The following is a 23,087-nucleotide window of genomic DNA, read 5'->3' as shown; positions in this document are numbered from 1 at the left end:
TTCTGTTAAGCCCCGTCGTCCCGACCCGATTCGGCCCTCTGTACTCGGGCTTGCTTCTTTTTCTTCTTTTTCTTTCTTTCCGAGTACATGGCTTATGTTTGCCTTCTCTCGTTTGCAGGCAAATGGATCGGTCGGGTGACGTTGTGGGAACCTCTTACTCGGCTGCGGATCACTTCAGCGATTCGCTGAAGTTCCCTATGGCCAACTTTCCTTCTCTACTGACCGAAGCGGATCTGAAGACGTTTCGGATAAAATACCAGATTCATCGGTCGTGGGATATTTACCCGGCCATTGCTAGTGACTGCATCTATCAGACTCCAGAGTCGGAGGACGGCCACAGGTGCGTGGGTATCTCCGAGAACGCCTTCAAGTGCAGCTTTCGGCTCCCGATGCTCCCCCTGCTGAAGAAACTCCTGAAGCAGACGGGGATCGCCCTGGGACAGTTGGACCCGAATGGATTTACGTATATCAACGTATTCCAGCATCGGTGTCTGATGGCTGGCGTGTCTCCTCGGCCAGCTCTTTTCTGGAATCACCATGATTTCAAAAAGAATGCCAAGAGCAATGGTTTTTACACCATTGGCCGCAAAACTGGCCGACCGAACTGGTGTGAGACCAACTCCAGCAATAAAGGGACCCATGAGCGGTGGTTCTATTTGGGGGGTCATTCGATCCACAAATTTTCCACATGGAGGGAGGTCGCCCCTCAATCATCACCACTCCCCTTCTGGTCGGCAAGGACCTAGAGGAATTTGAGAAATTAAGCAAAGTCCAGGAGCCGAACCGGATCTTGCTATCGACGAGCCGGGAGAAGGAGTGGCTTTTTACTCTTTGGGGTAGTGACGGTAGTCTTCCTGTTTCTTCTAGGCATTTCCTTCATTTTTCCATTGTTTCGTTTATATTTGTGAACTGCTTTGACACTTGTTCTTTTGTGCAGTGTCTTCTCGGACCGAAGCCCTGAAGCGGAAGACGGCGAAGGCCATGGCGGCCAAGAAGGAGGCCGAAGCCAAGGCCCGTGGCGAAACAACAGTAGGTGCCATAGTCCAGGCGGATGTGGCTAGGGAGAGGACTCCGGAGATTGGTCGCACGGATGGGGCGACCGAGAAAACCTCCGAGGTGGTGGAGGTTCCGGCCGCCGAAGCTTCTAGGAAGAGGAACAGGCCGGACGGCTCATCGGAAGTCCGGCCGTATGTTCCGGAGTGGTCGGTTTTGGTGACCGATTCAATCGCGATTCTGGCTCCGGAGCGGATCAAGGAAGTCGCGGGCGATCTCTGCCGATCGCAAGTGTTGCCGGCCGACCGGGGGACCTACGAGTCGGCGACTGCTCTGCAGGCTTGCGAGCAGCTGATGTGCTTTCTCTCCTTGGTAAGTGTCTTCGTCCTTTAATTTTTCGTTTTATAGACCCTGGATATATCTTTTAACTTTGTCTATTTTGTGCAGGCTTCTCCCTGGGCAGCGGCGGTGACCGATAAGGTCCAGGACATGCAGAAGCAGATGGCTGGGGTCAACGCCCTTACTATCCGAGCCAATCTTGCCGAAGATACCCTGGCGGCCCTAAAGACGGAGCTGGATGCCGCTCATCAGGATGTGAAGGACCTTCGGGAGTCCGAAAGCCGTCTGAAGGGGCAGGTAGATACCCTGAGCAAGAGGGTTCAGCGTCGCAACTTGGCGTTGAAAGCCGCCCGGAAGAAGGAGAAGAAGGCGAAGAAGCTTCTGGAGAAGACCGAGGATCGGTTCCTCGAGATCGGGTACGACGAGGCGGTTCGCCGGGCTCATAAGGAAGGCTTGGATCACAAGCTACTTCTGGACGAAGGCGCTTCTGATCCGGTCGGCCGTGATGATCCGGACGAACCTCTGGTTGTCTCCTCCGATCCCGAAACTGATTACTCGGAGTAATCTTTTCTTTTGTAATTTGTTGGCCTGCGGGCTGTTTATTGTAAGAACGATCTGCCTTCGGGCTTTGTACAAATATTTCGCCTTCGGGCTTTTAATTAATTTTGCCTTCGGGCTTGCTTTCGATACTTGGTTTATCTCCATACATGTGTCTTTTTCCGATGTATGTTTTCGATAATGTATGTCTTTGACCGAATGGTCTCAACACGTGTTTTTATTTCCGATGTGTAACAATGCATGTCTGCCGAGCGATCGGTCTCGACACAAATGTAGTGAATTTTTTGCATGTTTTAGACTTTATGTATGTCTCTGACCGAAGAGTCTCGATACATGTTTATTTTAAGTTCAAGTTAATGTTATGTATGTCTCCGACCGAAGAGTCTCGATACATGTTATCATAATTTTGTTGTACATCTTTAGCCTCAAAATCGGCTTCAGCACAATGCCTCTGGATTCCCCCAATATTTGGAGATTGTTACTATCTTTAAGTTAGGAATTCGATCGGCCCCATTTAGAGATAGAAACAATCGTGCAAATATTTAGGTTAATCACGGCCATCCCTTTCGGTCCCGTATTTTAATCAGGTTGCCCCGAGTTACGGGATCGATCGGAGTGTTAAACAAGTTACAACTATCCAAAATTTGAAATAGGAACTTTTATTCATCATAAGGGAAATAATTACACCACTGGAATTTTAAAAAGGAAAGTGAGATGTTCGGGCGGGAAGCCTTACTGATAGTATTTCCGGAGTTGGGAAGCGTGCCAAGTATTCTTAATGGGGCTCCCATCCGAAGCTGCTAGTTTGTAGGTTCCCGGCCGAACGATCTCGACTACAGTGTAAGGTCCTTCCCAGTTCGGCATAAGCTTGCCCTGCTTTGTTGGCATAGAAGTTGCCAGATCTCGGAGAACCATGTCCCCAACTCTGAAGGAACACTTTCGGATACCCGAGTCATAATATTGAGATGCTTGCTGTTGGTATCGGACGTTCCTATGATGGGCGGCTTCTCTTTCCTCTTCTAGGAGATCCAGGTTGCCTCGGAGGCCATATTCATTGGTATCGGGGTTGAAGACTCGGGTTCGGTAAGATTCCAGGCCAACCTCAACTGAAACAAGCGAGTCGGTCCCATAAGCCAACCGAAACGGTGTTTCTCCTGTCGAAGAGCGAGGAGTGGTTCGGTATGCCCACAGGACCCAAGGGAGCTCTTCGGCCCAAAGTCCCTTAGCTTCTCCAAGGCGCTTCTTGATTCCGTGAAAGATAATCTTGTTAGCTGCCTCGATCGCCCCGTTTCCTTAGGGATGGCCGACCGAGCTGAACCTTTGTTGAATGCCGAAGCTGGCCAAGAATTCTTTGAACTTCCTCCCAACAAACTGAGTGCCATTATCGGATACACACAACATCGGTATGCCAAACCTCACAATTATTTGCTCTAGGAAGAATTTCTTGGCGGCCTGTTCGGTGATAGCTGAGAGCGGTCGGGCTTCGACCCACTTTGTCATGTAGTCAATGGCCACTATGCAGTATTTGGCTTGCCGGGTGCTGGTCGGTAGGATTCCCACTATGTCGATGGCCCACATGGAGACTGGTATTGGGCTGAGGACCGAAGTCATTTCTTCTGGGGTTGCTTCGGAACATTGCTGTGGATTTGACACTGTCGGCATTTCTTTGAATAGTTGGCTGCATCTTCTCTAAGGGTTGGCCAGAAGAAACCCTGTCGGAGTATCTTTAGGGCTAGGGATCGGCCGGCCAAGTGTTCGCCACAGATTCCCTCGTGCACTGTCTCCAGGGCCAGAAGCTGTTCCTCTGGATCCAAGCATCGGAGCAGGGGCTGAGATACTGATCGCCTAAAGAGTCGGCCCCCGATCAGTGTGTAGCTAGCTGCTCGGTATTTTATTTTTTGGGCTTCCTTCTTCTCTAAGGGCAAGAACCCCTTCTCTAAGTAAGTTCTGATGGGGGTCATCCAATTTATGCCTTGATGAATCTCCAAGCAAGCTTTCTTGTCGACCGAAGGCTTTTTCACCTCCGTCAAGTAGATGGACCCCGTCAAATTTTGTGTTTCGGCCGAGGCTAAGCGAGAGAGAGCGTCGGCTCGGCCATTGTCCTCCCGACCGATGGCGCTTAATTCGAATGTTTCGAAAAACTGAGTTTGTTCCCGTACCTTAGCGGCGTAAGCCTTCGTTCGGGGCTCGTTTTGTTCATATTCCCCGGAAAAGTGCTTGACGACCAGCATGGAGTCGCTGAAAGCCCTTAAATGCCTTACTTCCAGATTTTTTGCTAGGCCCATTCCTGCCAGGAGGGCTTCGTATTCGGCCTCATTGTTGGTCAAAGGGAAAGTGAATCGGATGGCTTGACAGATCTCAAATCCATCGGGACTAGAGAGGATCAATCCAGCCCCACATTTAGACCCGGCCACCGACCCATCTACAAACAACTTCCACTTTCCTGGAGTCCGGATGAGCTGTTCTTTCGGCTCCAAGTCCTTCGGCCCTGAAAAAATGCACTCCACCATGAAGTCAACCAAGGCTTGGGCTTTGATGGCTGTTCGGGGAACGTACTCTAAGTCATACTCCCCCAATTCTACACACCAGGCGACGATTCTGCCCGAAGCCTCCGGTCGGCTGAGGATCTTCTTCAAAGGTTGGTCGGTTACCACTTGTATCGTTCGCCCTTGGAAATAGTGTCGCAATTTTCGGGAGGCCATGACCAGCCCATATGCGAACTTCTCGGCATTCGGGTATCGGGTTTCGGCATCCCTCAACATATGAGACACTTGTTCTTTTGTGCAGTGTCTTCTCGGACCGAAGCCCTGAAGCGGAAGACGGCGAAGGCCATGGCGGCCAAGAAGGAGGCCGAAGCCAAGGCCCGTGGCGAAACAACAGTAGGTGCCATAGTCCAGGCGGATGTGGCTAGGGAGAGGACTCCGGAGGTTGGTCGCACGGATGGGGCGACCGAGAAAACCTCCGAGGTGGTGGAGGTTCCGGCCGCCGAAGCTTCTAGGAAGAAGAACAGGCCGGACGGCTCATCGGAAGTCCGGCCGTATGTTCCGGAGTGGTCGGTTTTGGCGACCGATTCAATCGCGATTCTGGCTCCGGAGCGGATCAAGGAAGTCGCGGGCGATCTCTGCCGATCGCAAGTGTTGCCGGCCGACCGGGGGACCTACGAGTCGGCGACTGCTCTGCAGGCTTGCGAGCAGCTGATGTGCTTTCTCTCCTTGGTAAGTGTCTTCGTCCTTTAATTTTTCGTTTTATAGACCCTGGATATATCTTTTAACTTTGTCTATTTTGTGCAGGCTTCTCCCTGGGCAGCGGCGGTGACCGATAAGGTCCAGGACATGCAGAAGCAGATGGCTGGGGTCAACGCCCTTACTATCCGAGCCAATCTTGCCGAAGATACCCTGGCGGCCCTAAAGACGGAGCTGGATGCCGCTCATCAGGATGTGAAGGACCTTCGGGAGTCCGAAAGCCGTCTGAAGGGGCAGGTAGATACCCTGAGCAAGAGGGTTCAGCGTCGCAACTTGGCGTTGAAAGCCGCCCGGAAGAAGGAGAAGAAGGCGAAGAAGCTTCTGGAGAAGACCGAGGATCGGTTCCTCGAGATCGGGTATGACGAGGCGGTTCGCCGGGCTCATAAGGAAGGCTTGGATCACAAGCTACTTCTGGACGAAGGCGCTTCTGATCCGGTCGGCCGTGATGATCCGGACGAACCTCTGGTTGTCTCCTCCGATCCCGAAACTGATTACTCGGAGTAATCTTTTCTTTTGTAATTTGTTGGCCTGCGGGCTGTTTATTGTAAGAACGATCTGCCTTCGGGCTTTGTACAAATATTTCGCCTTCGGGCTTTTAATTAATTTTGCCTTCGGGCTTGCTTTCGATACTTGGTTTATCTTGTTAGGTCCAAAGTATCGTAGAAGGGGGGGTTGAATACGATACTCACTACAATTTAAAATTCTTTCGAATCTTGCGGATAAATAAATTGCAGTCCTGTAATGGGTTTCGTGTTCCGGATATTTATTGGGTCGATTTCTGAGGATATGAAAATATTAAACCAACACACAATATTTTCCAAGGTATATCTGTATATTGATAAATACCTCGAAGGTGCTATAAATCCAAACCCGAAGGTTCGGCTACAATGGCCACTACTCTCAATATTACAAACTCTAACCACTACTGATATTTCTATTACAAAGCTAGGCTAGGGTGTGTGTATAGTGGGAGTAGCCGTGCAGAGCACTTGGCCATTTCATCCCGAAGGATGATGTTAATTGTGAGAACCACAATCACATATTTATAGGCTTTCATAAACTAACCATGGTTAACGAGTTCGTCCTGGACGGATTGAGTTCGTCCTGGACGGATTCGATTTAACAAAATAAATCTAACTCCAAATGTATGCAGGAAGTGGCGCCAACTTGATATACATATATATTTGTATATATATACAACAAAGTTGCGCTTCAATCACCACTTACTGCATTGCCTTCACTTAGAATAAATCTAAGTACATTGTGTGAAGGGGGAGTGCATGAGCAGGAGGCGCAACATTTGACTTTTGGTCAAATGTTGCGCTTCAACATTCATTATACAGTGTCCTCTTGAGTTTGTACATGGAGAAACCTTCAGCCATCCAAAGTTGCGCCTAGATAGTGAATTGGAGGCGCAAACTTTGACCGAGTCAAAGTTTGCGCTCCAGGGAATCTCCTCCATTGCCCTGTGGAGTTCTTCGACTTAGAATAATTTGCTCGTGTATGGAGTTGCGCCAAGGAAGTAACTGGAGGCGCAACATTTGACTTTTGGTCAAATGTTGCGCTTCAACCTACTGTCCATTGTTGAGGTACTTAGCCGTTTTTCCAAAGAGAAAAACTAAGCGCAAGTTTTGACTTAGTCAAACTTGGCGCTTAATTCATTCTTCACACTGTGTGCATAATGTTGTATACTTAGAAAATATTCTAAGTGTTATACACTGTGTAGAGGCGCAAACTTTGACCAGGTCAAAGTTTGCGCTTCAGTTAAAACAGCCGCATAGTTTATACTTAGACAAATTTTCACCATTCATATATCATATTATATTCATAATATTATGTTTAAATATATGTATAAATAAGGATATATATATAAATATATATAAATAATATTTATATAAACATATAGTATAATATATATATATACATATATTTAAATATATTCTCATATATTTAAATATATATAATATACATAAAATTATATGTAAATATAAATATAAATATATATAGGGATATATATATATAATTATCTATAGATATAAATATACACATATTTATGCACATAATATAATATATATATACACTTAAATATATAAATGTTTATGTAAAATATAAATACATATACTATATACATATATATTTATTTAAATATATATACATATAAATATACATATACATATGTTTAAAAACATATACATATATATTATATATATTATATTTAATTAAATATACATATATACATATATAATTATATTTGTACATATACAAATATATAAGTGCACACATATATAAAATGTCACTTCTGGATATGGCTTTCTGTGGAAGCTTTGACATATGGCATTTGAGCAGTAAGCTTTGGCATAGCTGGCATTTGGCTTGACTTGGCTTTGGAACAAATGACTTGATATGACTGGATCAATTCTTCGATCGATAAGTACTTTGCAAAGCTCCGTACGTGCTGACGCTTAGTGCACTGGTCTGGTTCACAAGCGACTAACACTGAAGTTGAACATTGTACCGTCTTTGTCAGCAACCATTGATCAGTCGGTTCCGGGTTAGTTTATGCTTCAGTTTGTTGATTATAAATAACCAACCAAGATATATAGAAATATCTTGCTTCAGGGGTTGCACTGAAATCTTTCGAGTACTTGGACAACATCTTCATTGCTTCCACAATCTTGAATACTTCAATCTTTATTCTTCACTGAGGCATGAACATATTAATGAACTTCTTCCAGTGAACTTATTCCTTCAAGACTGTAGATGGCTTCTTCAACCTTTGTCTTCGTATCTTCCGATTCCGGTGCAGGCGTAGTGTTATTTACTTGTCCTGTTCTATTGTTGAGTTATCATCCCTATGTAACAGATAGGGTTGTCTTTACATTTAGACTTACAATCTCCCCCTATTTGTTTGTTAATCATAACAAGCAAATCCTCTGGAGGATAACTCAACTAACACTAGAAAAAGTAAAGTCCTGGACTAGTAAATAATGCTACAAAGTTTCTGGATCATATAATACATTTCCAGATTTCATGAATAGAAATAACAAATGTGCATATCACCTTTATTTCTCTGGTTCTTGCTTACCTGCCAGATAATCCTCATAGTCTGTCTTGAAGAGAATTCAAAACATTCCATTATGCAAAGAACAATCAGCAGCTTCATTGAATTCTTCAGTGGTAATAAATAAGTTCATGTCTACCACTTACTGAAGAATAGATGTATCACCTTATACTTCTCCTCCCTTTACCTTGATCAGGTTCCCCTTGGTGATAAGTAGTTATCTCCCCTTAGATGAAAGATCAATCCTCCTCCTTAGTTGAGAGAAGAATCTCCCCCTCAGTAGTACACAGCTAAAGAGTAGTTTAATCCCCCTTAGTTGTAGACAGCAGAAGAAAGCTAACTTACTTTTTCTTCCCCCTTTCATATATTCTCCCCCTAAATATATTCTCCCCCTTAGTTGTGGAATCCTCCGAGGATATATGGTATCAAATATGGTCAAGGAACGTGTACAATACTTCCTGTACCAAAAGATAATCTCCCCATAGAGAACTAAACAACGCTAAAGCTGGGGTCGAAGAAAGAGTTCAGAAGAAGGGTTTACTTTGATTGGGTTGGTCCCTATGCTGAAAGAATAGGTTCCAAACGGAAAAGTAAGGAATAAAAACTGACATTCCAGTAACAACATCCACTTTGTCTTTAGGTATAAATTTTGTCATTAGTAGGTGTCTCACTAAAATGTTCTGCAGGTGTATCACTCAACACTCAAATTTCTCTCGGTTTTTGGGTAAGAGTGTCACTCACGAGTTCTGTAAGTGTATCCCTCCACACAAATACTGAGCTTCCAAAATGCTGAGTACCTGCAAAAAAAATCACCTTAGCCACCCTTAAAGGGGGTCACCGGTGGTGCAATGGGAGTTCGTAATTCCCAGTCCCTGCAGACTCATCAGATAAATCCGAATCATGGTCGACAAGTTGCCAACCACTAAGTGGCTTATCCAATTAAGGATCCAGAGTTGTTTGCTCTGGGAGGTTAGACAAAGGCTTAATTATGGCAAAGGCCTAAGTCCTCCTCAATGTCTGTGAGGACACTTGATTCAAGAGAATCATCAACCATAAGTTCACACCGTGAAATGGAATGAACCGTAGTTGCTTCCGTCAATTCTTTCAACAACTTGTGAGCTTTCAATACCAATTATTATTATATGTACCTCACAAGTGTTTCACTCTTCTCAATATCCTATGTGTTTGCACTCACTCATGCTCACATATTTTTCATTCTGATATCTCACTGGTCCTTCTCAGAATCTCACCAAGTGTTTAACTCTCAGTGTTTGGCTCACAGTGTTTCTCTCAGCACTCAAAGTATGGTCTTCTGTACCTGCATAAGAAAATCACCATAGCCCTTTCAAGAGAGGTCACTGGCGGTGCAATGGGGTTTCGTAAATCCCCGATCCTCAACTGACTCATCAATAAATTGACTCATAGTCAGAGAGTTGCCGATCTCCTATAAATAGGAAATCCATTCCGATTGGATCCAGATCTGTTCTTATCTGGGGAGGGAGACGAGAATCCTGAAGATTTGGCAATTGAGATCCTCGTTTCCTCCTTACACCTGTAAAGGCATCAACCATCTTATCTACCGTAAAATGGTAAATGAAGAAGTTGCTTCTGGAACAAAACCTTTAACCTTATTGTGCACTCTCTTGTATTGTGTCCATAATATTTTCTGTTTAGGCTCTTCATCAGAGTGATTACTGATGATGTGCTTGACTCAATACAAGATGCTCTGGCTGACGAGCGAATTTCAATGGACTCATCCTGTTGAGAGAATGATTCCAGAGACTGTTTAATTGCCCTTTCAGCTCTATATTCTTTTGGGAGAATACAGATGAGCAACAGTTACCTCAATTTTGAAAACACCTTTTCATCTTGAGAGGTAGAGCTGTGGGTACACTATCCCTCACATCCTTATTTGCTGTAACGAGTACAGTTTCTCCCTTATTGACTTTTTGTTTGAAAAGTTCCTTATTACTCCAGGGGGAAAGTTGGGATGTGTTCTGAATTTGGTTTTATAGTCTGGGATAAAGATTGTTGGTTTTCAACCTTATGACTATCTAGGAAAGCCAAGAGGCTGATTAAGTTCCAAAGAACGGAAAGAGATATAAATGCATTTTAGAAAATCTATGATTTTGAATGAAAGCAATTGCATTTAATCTTTTGAGAAAAATGAATCAGTTGTGATTGTAAAAATGATTTTCATAAAGAATGACAATCAAAACCGATGAAAGAATCAAAGTTTTCCGTTAAAAACTGGTTTGAGTACGAGAGTCTGAATCTATGCATAAAAGGTTTAAATGAACTTGTCTTTGAAAAAGACACAGACTCCTGTTTCTCACTACAATTTAAAAAGGAAACAAGAAAATTTATGCGCTACAGTGTATAAAGCACTCGCCACACTAATTAGTGAAAAGGCCTCATACTAGCACATCGTCAAAACAGACGCTGCAATTGACAAAGATCACCAAGTACACAAATACAAGATAATCAATATCTCGTGTTATGACGCTACATGTATAGATGCAAAATATTCTAAGAAATATTTATGAAATAGAGTAGTGGATACCAATTGTTGAAATCAATTGATAAGGAAATTTCTTGACAGAAACTCACCACTCCAGAACATAAATACGAGACAGAATAAAGATTTTGTTGTCTCCCTTGTACTCAGAATATTAAACACCTAAAATATATTAGCACTAGTGGTTTTAAGAAATATGCAACAATATTTCACCAGTGCCAATACATCACAATCAATTCACAAATAAAACATCAATAAAGCATCAAAATAGATACCAATTAAATATTTCAAAAATGAATCAATCATGCTTCTATTATTCTATCAAAGTCAATCATGAAACAAATAAGCATATAATTGTCATGGATCACAATTTAACTAAGATAAAATAATAATTACCTACGCAATATCATATGATTATCAGATGAGCATATAACAACTAAAATCATGACAATCATACAAAGATATTCGCAAGCCCGAGGGAAAGTTGAAGAAAAGTTCACAAGTCCTATACATGTAATCATTAGACACAAGTGAATTCACACAACTCCTCGCAGAAAAAATATTAACAATTAATATTAGTGATCTACATATAAGCATGCAAAAATATCACTAACACTAAAAGTATCACAACTATATGCAGTTAGACATGAAATAAAATATCAATTAATAAATCATCAAATATCTAACACAAATAGTTATGCTTCAAGTATATATACTAATATAAATGGATTTAGCCTAGAGAGACTCTAAGTAACTCCACAAATACTAGTATATCATGACTAAATTCTAACTAAATTCAAACTAGATACCAATTACTGATACAAGTCACAAATCTAGAAACGAATAAGTCATGCTTCAGATTTTATACCTATAAAAATGAATTCAACCTAGAAAATAATCCTAAGTATGTTCACAAATACAGATATATCACGACTAGATTATGACAAAGTTCTCTACTAGATACCAATTGTTGAAGAGGTATAGATCAAGAAAAATAACATAATTAAGTCATGCTTCATGTCATCTCTAATCATTTAAATCATGAACAAATAAGTCACTTAATTGTCATGCAACACAATTTAAATAATTTGAAATAACAAATACTCATGCTAAAACATATAATCACCATCTAAGCATGCAAAGCAATAAACATAGCAATCACATATAATAGCAAAAAGCACGAGGTACTGGATTTTTAATAAATTCACAAGTCCTATGTATAGACAATTTTAATACTCATGAATTCATTCAAGAAATACGATAGACATGCTCATGAAAGAAGTAATACCTTATGTCAACGAGCACTAGATCGGGCAGTAGGTCCTGAGGTTCCAATAGCAATTAGATTCCAGGGAGTAGAGAGTGCTTCACAGAGTTGCTGGAAATGGAGTTATTTCCTTGTTCTTGACATCTTCTTATTATAACAAGAAATCAACCTCCTTTCACGAATGACAGCTTCATGAGAGAATAAATCCCCTGTCTTTCTGACAATCTGTAAAACAATATCTATGTAGTCGTACAGGTTAAGCACAGTATCTTTAGGGTACCATTCCAATAGATTAGGCAATCCCCAAAAAATAATTATAAACCTCTTAACAACTAAATGGATAGATTCTCCAAAATCCACTCAGAACCATGAACATTGACATAGAGAAAATATAACATGTGACCATTTTGCAGTTAAGTAAAGTGATGAGTTGAATACCTCTAAGACTTGACATTTCAGTTGATGTACCTTTCTTGTACTGATCAAGTTCAGTGGTTGTTGGCTTAAGTCTTGGCAGGTCTAATATCTTCCAAAATGCGCATATTCAAAAGATCCTTGACTTCCTTTTATTGCCATCATTCTTTAGGCTAACTAGTAGACCATAATGAATTGCAACTTTCCAACAAACTCATCATATCACTAATCTACATTCACTTAGCAATTATCTTGCACAAGTGACGTTAGTCCACATATAATATAATCATGGTATCACAGCACCGATAGTTGTATTGTGTGTGCCTTGTATCATGAGAGGTAATAATTTGGATACCAAATATGACTCTAGCAAACAGATATTAAAATAATATGCTAGTCAGAAGTCATACCATGTCTGTGACGATCATCAGGTCTTGGATAACAACTCATAGAGAGCTGGTGAAGAAAGAGAATACAAATTCTGTTGGATCTGCAACTGCAAAGTCCTTGAAATTTTGTATGAATCTTCATCTTCTAGCTCACTGTAATATCCTGAACCCGAGTCTCGTCAATGGTGCTTTAGTTAAATCATGAAGGTCGTTGAGTCCCCTAAGATGTAGAGTCCTGAACTTGAAGATTTTGTTTCCATCATCTTCATAACCTTCCCCTTTGTAATAACTCTAAGCAACCAAATTGGCTTGTCCCTCGTAATAGAGCCAAAAACATCCAGTTGGAATCTAAATATCCGACAAGTACTAAGTACTGAATTGTCATTAGGTCAGGTATTAGAATCCACATAATCTGCTTTCAAACTGATTGAGATCATTTTGCTGTGCAATCACTCAATCTGGATCCCTTTAAGAGCTTCTGAATCTTCCTCAAGTTTCACTTCAGATTGAAACCCAAAGAAACAACATCCTTTCACAATAGCTCTCCTAGTCTTCACTTCACCATTAGGAACATTTAAGAACTAGAATCCGGGAATGATATAGACTCAAACCCTTTGTCTAAGCAGATACGTTCTTGATATGTCCTGTTCATCTTGTGTGGTGTTGAGTTTGACTAGTAGATCCACCAAATGCTCCCCCTAAGCTGTTGCTGGGATCTCCTTAATAATCCTTATCCTTGCAAAGAGATTCTGCTTGGATCTGAATCATTATTATACCAATAATATCACCTTTAACAGCTTGGAGCAAAGTGTCGTTCAATGTCCTGTCCAGACTTACAATCACCTTCTGTTTGATTAATCACAATCACCCTGTAGACTGTAGACTCCATTGAGTAGCCGAGGAAAATATTCTTTGATCTTCAAATGCAAGACTTGCAAAGAGGCATTTTCCTCCAAACACATACCAAGAGTTAGTGTTTGCTTCTGATTGGCCACTGGAAAGAATGGTGTCTTTCTAGATTTATCAATGATTAGGGTTCATCTTGATCAACCTTCATTTGTGACGTCTTGTCCTTCGAACACATACGAACAACACAAAAGAATCTAGGGTAGTCAATGATCATCGCAAAAAGATATCTGGCTTTGTTTGCAGACATGACATTAACTGATCCGTAGAAATCCATACGTATCATCTGAAGCGGCTCAGTAATATTGATCATATCTTTGCTTCTGTGCGATGCTCCTTTGACTTCCCTATTGACATACCTCATAATCTTCATCCATAATGAACTCGAGATGAGGCAGTCCTCTCACCAAATCTCTTCTTACTAATAAAAAGAGCTCCTTGTTTTGACATACAAGTTTGAGAGCTTCAAGTGCCATAGCTAATACTTATCTGATGAAGCTTTACTATCGAAACAGCTCACTTCATCTTCAGTTGAAGTTCCATATTAGCCACGAGCAAATTCACATCCTTCCTGATTTAAGATAAAACACTATTCCATGAACTGACATAATGTCCTTTGTCAGAGAACAGTCTGATACTAGGAATTTCTGTGCTTTGACTCTTCCAAGAAAGATATTCTTTCATGATGACATTCCAGGAAAACAGGCATGTCCCGCAAGAGAATCTTTGTTGTCATCTTTCAAAGATTATTGACGGAACTGCTCACACGATCACATTTGCTGACAGGGTACTTTTTGTGAATCATATGATTTCAGCTACTCAGCAAACAGAGTGCACCAAAAATCATATGGATCATATGTAACCTGCAATCACAAATGGAAAGAGTTCTATGGTCCCCAATCATAACTGGGTCCGGATGGATTAGAGATTTTTCTTTAATAGTGGTAACAACAGAAGCAACCTTAACATGCTAATTCTTATCTAGACATTGCCCTAATGTGATTCTCAAACATGCTTTTCTAAATTCAATGCAAGTACAAAGAAATGCATTCATGACATGAAAATAAGAAGACATGATGTTGAGTACACATGGCAAACAGACAAAGATAAGACAAGAGCAAGACAGGCAGTTATGCAATTCAGAAGATTCAGTACTCTCTACTTAAACCAATTAACACAAGTGCAACAGGTATCAAGTAGAATTACATATATTCAATAATCTTCTAAGAGCATAAGGATCTGAGACAAATTAATAATCACATTATCAATTCATACTAATCCCAATCTGTTGTTATATGGCATTATACTATCTCTATTACCTAAGTCAGTTTTAGATCTAACATGAAGTTCTAAAAGTTCTACTGACACAAGGTAGACATTCCATCATAGAACAAATAAATTCCTTAACAAACAATTCAGATAAATAAGCAAATCTAATTGTACTAGGGATTCTGAAAGTAAGTGTTTTAACAAAGTTATATATGCTAGGATCATAACCCCTAAAACTAAGAGTCGTGTTCCAAAGGAAAGCTTCTACTCTCACAATTGCAAATAATCAAGTCCTAAATATTCATACACATGTTAAGAATCTGCTAAAGACACATGCACAAGATTATCATCAATCCTAGTTACCAGAATAGTCATCTAGCATACTAGTTTAACATTATCTATTGTGATGCTATCATGCTTGTGCTTGTGTGTTAAACAATTATACTCAGAGATTTATAACATGCTTTGAATATAAAGAAATATGTAATGCATAGTTAGAAAGAATTCGTACCTGAGATGTGCAAGTTGAGTCATCTTCAGAGAATGCTAGGATAGCCAGATAACCATAATCATCCTTCTCATCAGCAATTGATCCATCTCACACCTTTCCTAAAATAGCATAAGAACTTGTTATGATGTTTCTTTCAAAACATCCACTTGAATTTCAGACAAGCCCTATCATCCTTGTTTGTCGAGGCTTCAATATATATAGCAACCCACCTTTGCTAAAGATACCAAACAATATTGTGTGTACTGACCAACTCAGTTTTCAAACAACCTGTCGAACTGAACCCCGAAGAGTCTCCACTTGAAACCAATGGATTCCATCTGAATCTCACATGACTAAACCTCTCAGACAGTGTTATGCTAATCCTTGAAGTTCTGTCCTCACATTCTTCAAAAGTGTTAACTTTCGTCGACTTGAGCTTCGTCAAATTCAGCAGTTACAAACTCTTCTGTTCAATCCTAAGGTTCTGACATAAATGCACGAAACTGATTTGGTGCGGTAGTAACTCGATAATTATATCCTTAAACCTCCACAGTTCTCTGTCTTTGATTCAGTTGATTCTGGATGGATTTAGCATTGATACAATTCATTGTGTAATTGTATTCCCTTGAATCACTGAGTTAGATTGAAATCCCTTGAAGATTCTTCTGCAAAAACTTCTCTTTTCCTACTACTAGTGGTGCCATTCAAAGTTGACATTCCGAGCCCTGGAAAGATGCTTCATTGCAGATGTAGCTAATTCCCATCCTGATCTGGTGATCTGATAATCAAGTCGGAGTAATTACTCAGATCAAGGCCTGAAGTATCTTCTTCAAAATCCACTGTCAGTAGTACCAAATTAGTCTTCAATAGAATCTTCTTCGAATCACAATCATCTTTGTCGAACATAGAAAACTGCTTCTAATAATCCTTTGAGAAATCAATTGGATTGGGTCATCAATGTACTTCCATTACCGGTTCTGAGAATCTGGTATTTGAAAGCCCGGTGTTTGTCTTGTAATCTGTCAGCCTGATCTGTCTCAACTAAATGTCAATCTGATTTGTCTTGGAGTAGAATAATTAAAAAGGTTACGGGACACTTGATTATTTAAACTAAGTTTAAATTATAAAGAAAATAAATTTAAAAATAAGTTTTAAAAGATAAAAGAAAATAAAGTATAAAATAAACTTAGTCAAATCTATAAAATAAATTTAATTATATTTAAAAAATAAATTCAAATAAATCCATAATAAACTGAATAAGTTTAGAATAAATTTATTTCAAATTCATTTAGTAAATATATTAAAATTTATTGTATAAATTTAATTTTTGAAAATATTCAAGTGTCTCGTCTCCAATTAAATTATTACTTCCAGAACAAACTAAATTGAACCTTTGAACTTGAACTTATATCCATAATCAGTAAAATCCTCTTAAATTTATATTTTATATTTTAACTTAAATTTAAATCATAAACTATACAAATTTAAATAATAAATTTATAAAAATTTATGATAAACTTGATAAAGTCTAAGAATAAACTTTACAAGTCTAAAATAAATTTAAGCAAATTTATTAAATGAATTTAGTAAAGTTTATAAAGTAAATTTAATTAAGTTTATAAGATAAATTTAATTAATTCATAATAAACTCAATTAATAAGTTTAAAATAAATTAAGTCAAGTTTATAAAATAAACTTTTTAAAATTTAAAGTATAAATTTATAAGTCCCGGTCCAAAGTTCAGTGTCCGACAGATAATCCTTGCTTAGGCCTACGGACAAATTCAGCAACACAAACCGGAAGAACATTTCCCCTAATCAAATATCAAAAGCTAGGTTCTTGATTTTCCGTACGATAAGGATCCTGATTTGTATATCAATCAACCTCGCTCTGATACCAATTGTTAGGTCCAAATTAAGTATCGTAGAAGGGGGGGTTGAATACGATACTCACTACAATTTAAAATTCTTTCGAATCTTGCGGATAAATAAATTGCAGTCCTGTAATGGGTTTCGTGTTCCGGATATTTATTGGGTCGATTTCTGAGGATATGAAAATATTAAACCAACACACAATATTTTCCAAGGTATATCTGTATATTGATAAATACCTCGAAGGTGCTATAAATCCAAACCCGAAGGTTCGGCTACAATGGCCACTACTCTCAATATTACAAACTCTAACCACTACTGATATTTCTATTACAAAGCTAGGCTAGGGTGTGTGTATAGTGGGAGTAGCCGTGCAGAGCACTTGGCCATTTCATCCCGAAGGATGATGTTAATTGTGAGAACCACAATCACATATTTATAGGCTTTCATAAACTAACCATGGTTAACGAGTTCGTCCTGGACGGATTGAGTTCGTCCTGGACGGATTCGATTTAACAAAATAAATCTAACTCCAAATGTATGCAGGAAGTGGCGCCAACTTGATATACATATATATTTGTATATATATACAACAAAGTTGCGCTTCAATCACCACTTACTGCATTGCCTTCACTTAGAATAAATCTAAGTACATTGTGTGAAGGGGGAGTGCATGAGCAGGAGGCGCAACATTTGACTTTTGGTCAAATGTTGCGCTTCAACATTCATTATACAGTGTCCTCTTGAGTTTGTACATGGAGAAACCTTCAGCCATCCAAAGTTGCGCCTAGATAGTGAATTGGAGGCGCAAACTTTGACCGAGTCAAAGTTTGCGCTCCAGGGAATCTCCTCCATTGCCCTGTGGAGTTCTTCGACTTAGAATAATTTGCTCGTGTATGGAGTTGCGCCAAGGAAGTAACTGGAGGCGCAACATTTGACTTTTGGTCAAATGTTGCGCTTCAACCTACTGTCCATTGTTGAGGTACTTAGCCGTTTTTCCAAAGAGAAAAACTAAGCGCAAGTTTTGACTTAGTCAAACTTGGCGCTTAATTCATTCTTCACACTGTGTGCATAATGTTGTATACTTAGAAAATATTCTAAGTGTTATACACTGTGTAGAGGCGCAAACTTTGACCAGGTCAAAGTTTGCGCTTCAGTTAAAACAGCCGCATAGTTTATACTTAGACAAATTTTCACCATTCATATATCATATTATATTCATAATATTATGTTTAAATATATGTATAAATAAGGATATATATATAAATATATATAAATAATATTTATATAAACATATAGTATAATATATATATACATATATTTAAATATATTCTCATATATTTAAATATATATAATATACATAAAATTATATGTAAATATAAATATAAATATATATAGGGATATATATATATAATTATCTATAGATATAAATATACACATATTTATGCACATAATATAATATATATATACACTTAAATATATAAATGTTTATGTAAAATATAAATACATATACTATATACATATATATTTATTTAAATATATATACATATAAATATACATATACATATGTTTAAAAACATATATACATATATATTATATATATTATATTTAATTAAATATACATATATACATATATAATTATATTTGTACATATACAAATATATAAGTGCACACATATATAAAATGTCACTTCTGGATATGGCTTTCTGTGGAAGCTTTGACATATGGCATTTGAGCAGTAAGCTTTGGCATAGCTGGCATTTGGCTTGACTTGGCTTTGGAACAAATGACTTGATATGACTGGATCAATTCTTCGATCGATAAGTACTTTGCAAAGCTCCGTACGTGCTGACGCTTAGTGCACTGGTCTGGTTCACAAGCGACTAACACTGAAGTTGAACATTGTACCGTCTTTGTCAGCAACCATTGATCAGTCGGTTCCGGGTTAGTTTATGCTTCAGTTTGTTGATTATAAATAACCAACCAAGATATATAGAAATATCTTGCTTCAGGGGTTGCACTGAAATCTTTCGAGTACTTGGACAACATCTTCATTGCTTCCACAATCTTGAATACTTCAATCTTTATTCTTCACTGAGGCATGAACATATTAATGAACTTCTTCCAGTGAACTTATTCCTTCAAGACTGTAGATGGCTTCTTCAACCTTTGTCTTCGTATCTTCCGATTCCGGTGCAGGCGTAGTGTTATTTACTTGTCCTGTTCTATTGTTGAGTTATCATCCCTATGTAACAGATAGGGTTGTCTTTACATTTAGACTTACATATCTCCATACATGTGTCTTTTTCCGATGTATGTTTTCGATAATGTATGTCTTTGACCGAATGGTCTCAACACGTGTTTTTATTTCCGATGTGTAACAATGCATGTCTGCCGAGCGATCGGTCTCGACACAAATGTAGTGAATTTTTTGCATGTTTTAGACTTTATGTATGTCTCTGACCGAAGAGTCTCGATACATGTTTATTTTAAGTTCAAGTTAATGTTATGTATGTCTCCGACCGAAGAGTCTCGATACATGTTATCATAATTTTGTTGTACATCTTTAGCCTCAAAATCGGCTTCAGCACAATGCCTCTGGATTCCCCCAATATTTGGAGATTGTTACTATCTTTAAGTTAGGAATTCGATCGGCCCCATTTAGAGATAGAAACAATCGTGCAAATATTTAGGTTAATCACGGCCATCCCTTTCGGTCCCGTATTTTAATCAGGTTGCCCCGAGTTACGGGATCGATCGGAGTGTTAAACAAGTTACAACTATCCAAAATTTGAAATAGGAACTTTTATTCATCATAAGGGAAATAATTACACCACTGGAATTTTAAAAAGGAAAGTGAGATGTTCGGGCGGGAAGCCTTACTGATAGTATTTCCGGAGTTGGGAAGCGTGCCAAGTATTCTTAATGGGGCTCCCATCCGAAGCTGCTAGTTTGTAGGTTCCCGGCCGAACGATCTCGACTACAGTGTAAGGTCCTTCCCAGTTCGGCATAAGCTTGCCCTGCTTTGTTGGCATAGAAGTTGCCAGATCCCGGAGAACCATGTCCCCAACTCTGAAGGAACGCTTTCGGATACCCGAGTCATAATATTGAGATGCTTGCTGTTGGTATCGGACGTTCCTATGATGGGCGGCTTCTCTTTCCTCTTCTAGGAGATCCAGGTTGCCTCGGAGGCCATATTCATTGGTATCGGGGTTGAAGACTCGGGTTCGATAAGATTCCAGGCCAACCTCAACTGAAACAAGCGAGTCGGTCCCATAAGCCAACCGAAACGGCGTTTCTCCTGTCGAAGAGCGAGGAGTGGTTCGGTATGCCCACAGGACCCAAGGGAGCTCTTCGGCCCAAAGTCCCTTAGCTTCTCCAAGGCGCTTCTTGATTCCGTGAAAGATAATCTTGTTAGCTGCCTCGATCGCCCCGTTTCCTTGGGGATGGCCGACCGAGCTGAACCTTTGTTGAATGCCGAAGCTGGCCAAGAACTCTTTGAACTTCCTCCCAACAAACTGAGTGCCATTATCGGATACACACAACATCGGTATGCCAAACCTCACAATTATTTGCTCTAGGAAGAATTTCTTGGCGGCCTGTTCGGTGATAGCTGAGAGCGGTCGGGCTTCGACCCACTTTGTCATGTAGTCAATGGCCACTATGCAGTATTTGGCTTGCCGGGTGCTGGTCGGTAGGATTCCCACTATGTCGATGGCCCACATGGAGAATGGTATTGGGCTGAGGACCGAAGTCATTTCTTCTGGGGTTGCTTCGGAACATTGCTGTGGATTTGACACTGTCGGCATTTCTTTGAATAGTTGGCTGCATCTTCTCTAAGGGTTGGCCAGAAGAAACCCTGTCGGAGTATCTTTAGGGCTAGGGATCGGCCGGCCAAGTGTTCGCCACAGATTCCCTCGTGCACTGTCTCCAGGGCCAGAAGCTGTTCCTCTGGATCCAAGCATCGGAGCAGGGGCTGAGATACTGATCGCCTAAAGAGTCGGCCCCCGATCAGTGTGTAGCTAGCTGCTCGGTATTTTATTTTTTGGGCTTCCTTCTTCTCTAAGGGCAAGAACCCCTTCTCTAAGTAAGTTCTGATGGGGGTCATCCAATTTATGCCTTGATGAATCTCCAAGCAAGCTTTCTTGTCGACCGAAGGCTTTTTCACCTCCGTCAAGTAGATGGACCCCGTCAAATTTTGTGTTTCGGCCGAGGCTAAGCGAGAGAGAGCGTCGGCTCGGCCATTGTCCTCCCGACCGATGGCGCTTAATTCGAATGTTTCGAAAAACTGAGTTTGTTCCCGTACCTTAGCGGCGTAAGCCTTCGTTCGGGGCTCTTTTTGTTCATATTCCCCGGAAAAGTGCTTGACGACCAGCATGGAGTCGCTGAAAGCCCTTAAATGCCTTACTTCCAGATTTTTTGCTAGGCCCATTCCTGCCAGGAGGGCTTCGTATTCGGCCTCATTGTTGGTCAAAGGGAAAGTGAATCGGATGGCTTGACAGATCTCAAATCCATCGGGACTAGAGAGGATCAATCCAGCCCCACATTTAGACCCGGCCACCGACCCATCTACAAACAACTTCCACTTTCCTGGAGTCCGGATGAGCTGTTCTTTCGGCTCCAAGTCCTTCGGCCCTGAAAAAATGCACTCCACCATGAAGTCAACCAAGGCTTGGGCTTTGATGGCTGTTCGGGGAACGTACTCTAAGTCATACTCCCCCAATTCTACACACCAGGCGACGATTCTGCCCGAAGCCTCCGGTCGGCTGAGGATCTTCTTCAAAGGTTGGTCGGTTACCACTTGTATCGTTCGCCCTTGGAAATAGTGTCGCAATTTTCGGGAGGCCATGACCAGCCCATATGCGAACTTCTCGGCATTCGGGTATCGGGTTTCGGCATCCCTCAACATATGAGACACTTGTTCTTTTGTGCAGTGTCTTCTCGGACCGAAGCCCTGAAGCGGAAGACGGCGAAGGCCATGGCGGCCAAGAAGGAGGCCGAAGCCAAGGCCCGTGGCGAAACAACAGTAGGTGCCATAGTCCAGGCGGATGTGGCTAGGGAGAGGACTCCGGAGGTTGGTCGCACGGATGGGGCGACCGAGAAAACCTCCGAGGTGGTGGAGGTTCCGGCCGCCGAAGCTTCTAGGAAGAGGAACAGGCCGGACGGCTCATCGGAAGTCCGGCCGTATGTTCCGGAGTGGTCGGTTTTGGCGACCGATTCAATCGCGATTCTGGCTCCGGAGCGGATCAAGGAAGTCGCGGGCGATCTCTGCCGATCGCAAGTGTTGCCGGCCGACCGGGGGACCTACGAGTCGGCGACTGCTCTGCAGGCTTGCGAGCAGCTGATGTGCTTTCTCTCCTTGGTAAGTGTCTTCGTCCTTTAATTTTTCGTTTTATAGACCCTGGATATATCTTTTAACTTTGTCTATTTTGTGCAGGCTTCTCCCTGGGCAGCGGCGGTGACCGATAAGGTCCAGGACATGCAGAAGCAGATGGCTGGGGTCAACGCCCTTACTATCCGAGCCAATCTTGCCGAAGATACCCTGGCGGCCCTAAAGACGGAGCTGGATGCCGCTCATCAGGATGTGAAGGACCTTCGGGAGTCCGAAAGCCGTCTGAAGGGGCAGGTAGATACCCTGAGCAAGAGGGTTCAGCGTCGCAACTTGGCGTTGAAAGCCGCCCGGAAGAAGGAGAAGAAGGCGAAGAAGCTTCTGGAGAAGACCGAGGATCGGTTCCTCGAGATCGGGTATGACGAGGCGGTTCGCCGGGCT

General features: G+C 41.1%; 2 protein-coding genes across 2 annotated transcripts; both read right to left on the bottom strand.

The window, feature by feature from the left end:
* Positions 1 to 3,497: 3,497 nt before the first annotated feature.
* Positions 3,498 to 4,652, bottom strand: LOC135152751 (uncharacterized). Its single transcript, XM_064093840.1, has one exon. It carries the CDS (start codon positions 4,650 to 4,652, stop codon positions 3,498 to 3,500), a length of 1,155 nt encoding a protein of 384 aa, XP_063949910.1.
* Positions 4,653 to 21,071: 16,419 nt separating this feature from the next.
* LOC135152750 (uncharacterized) lies at positions 21,072 to 22,226 on the bottom strand. Its single transcript, XM_064093839.1, has one exon. The coding sequence runs from the start codon at positions 22,224 to 22,226 to the stop codon at positions 21,072 to 21,074; it is 1,155 nt and encodes a 384-aa protein (XP_063949909.1).
* Positions 22,227 to 23,087: the final 861 nt, after the last annotated feature.

Source organism: Daucus carota, chromosome 5, assembly GCF_001625215.2.
Source record: "Daucus carota subsp. sativus chromosome 5, DH1 v3.0, whole genome shotgun sequence".
In the NCBI taxonomy this organism is placed as follows: domain Eukaryota; kingdom Viridiplantae; phylum Streptophyta; class Magnoliopsida; order Apiales; family Apiaceae; genus Daucus; species Daucus carota.
This window is presented reverse-complemented; position numbering and strand designations above follow the sequence as displayed.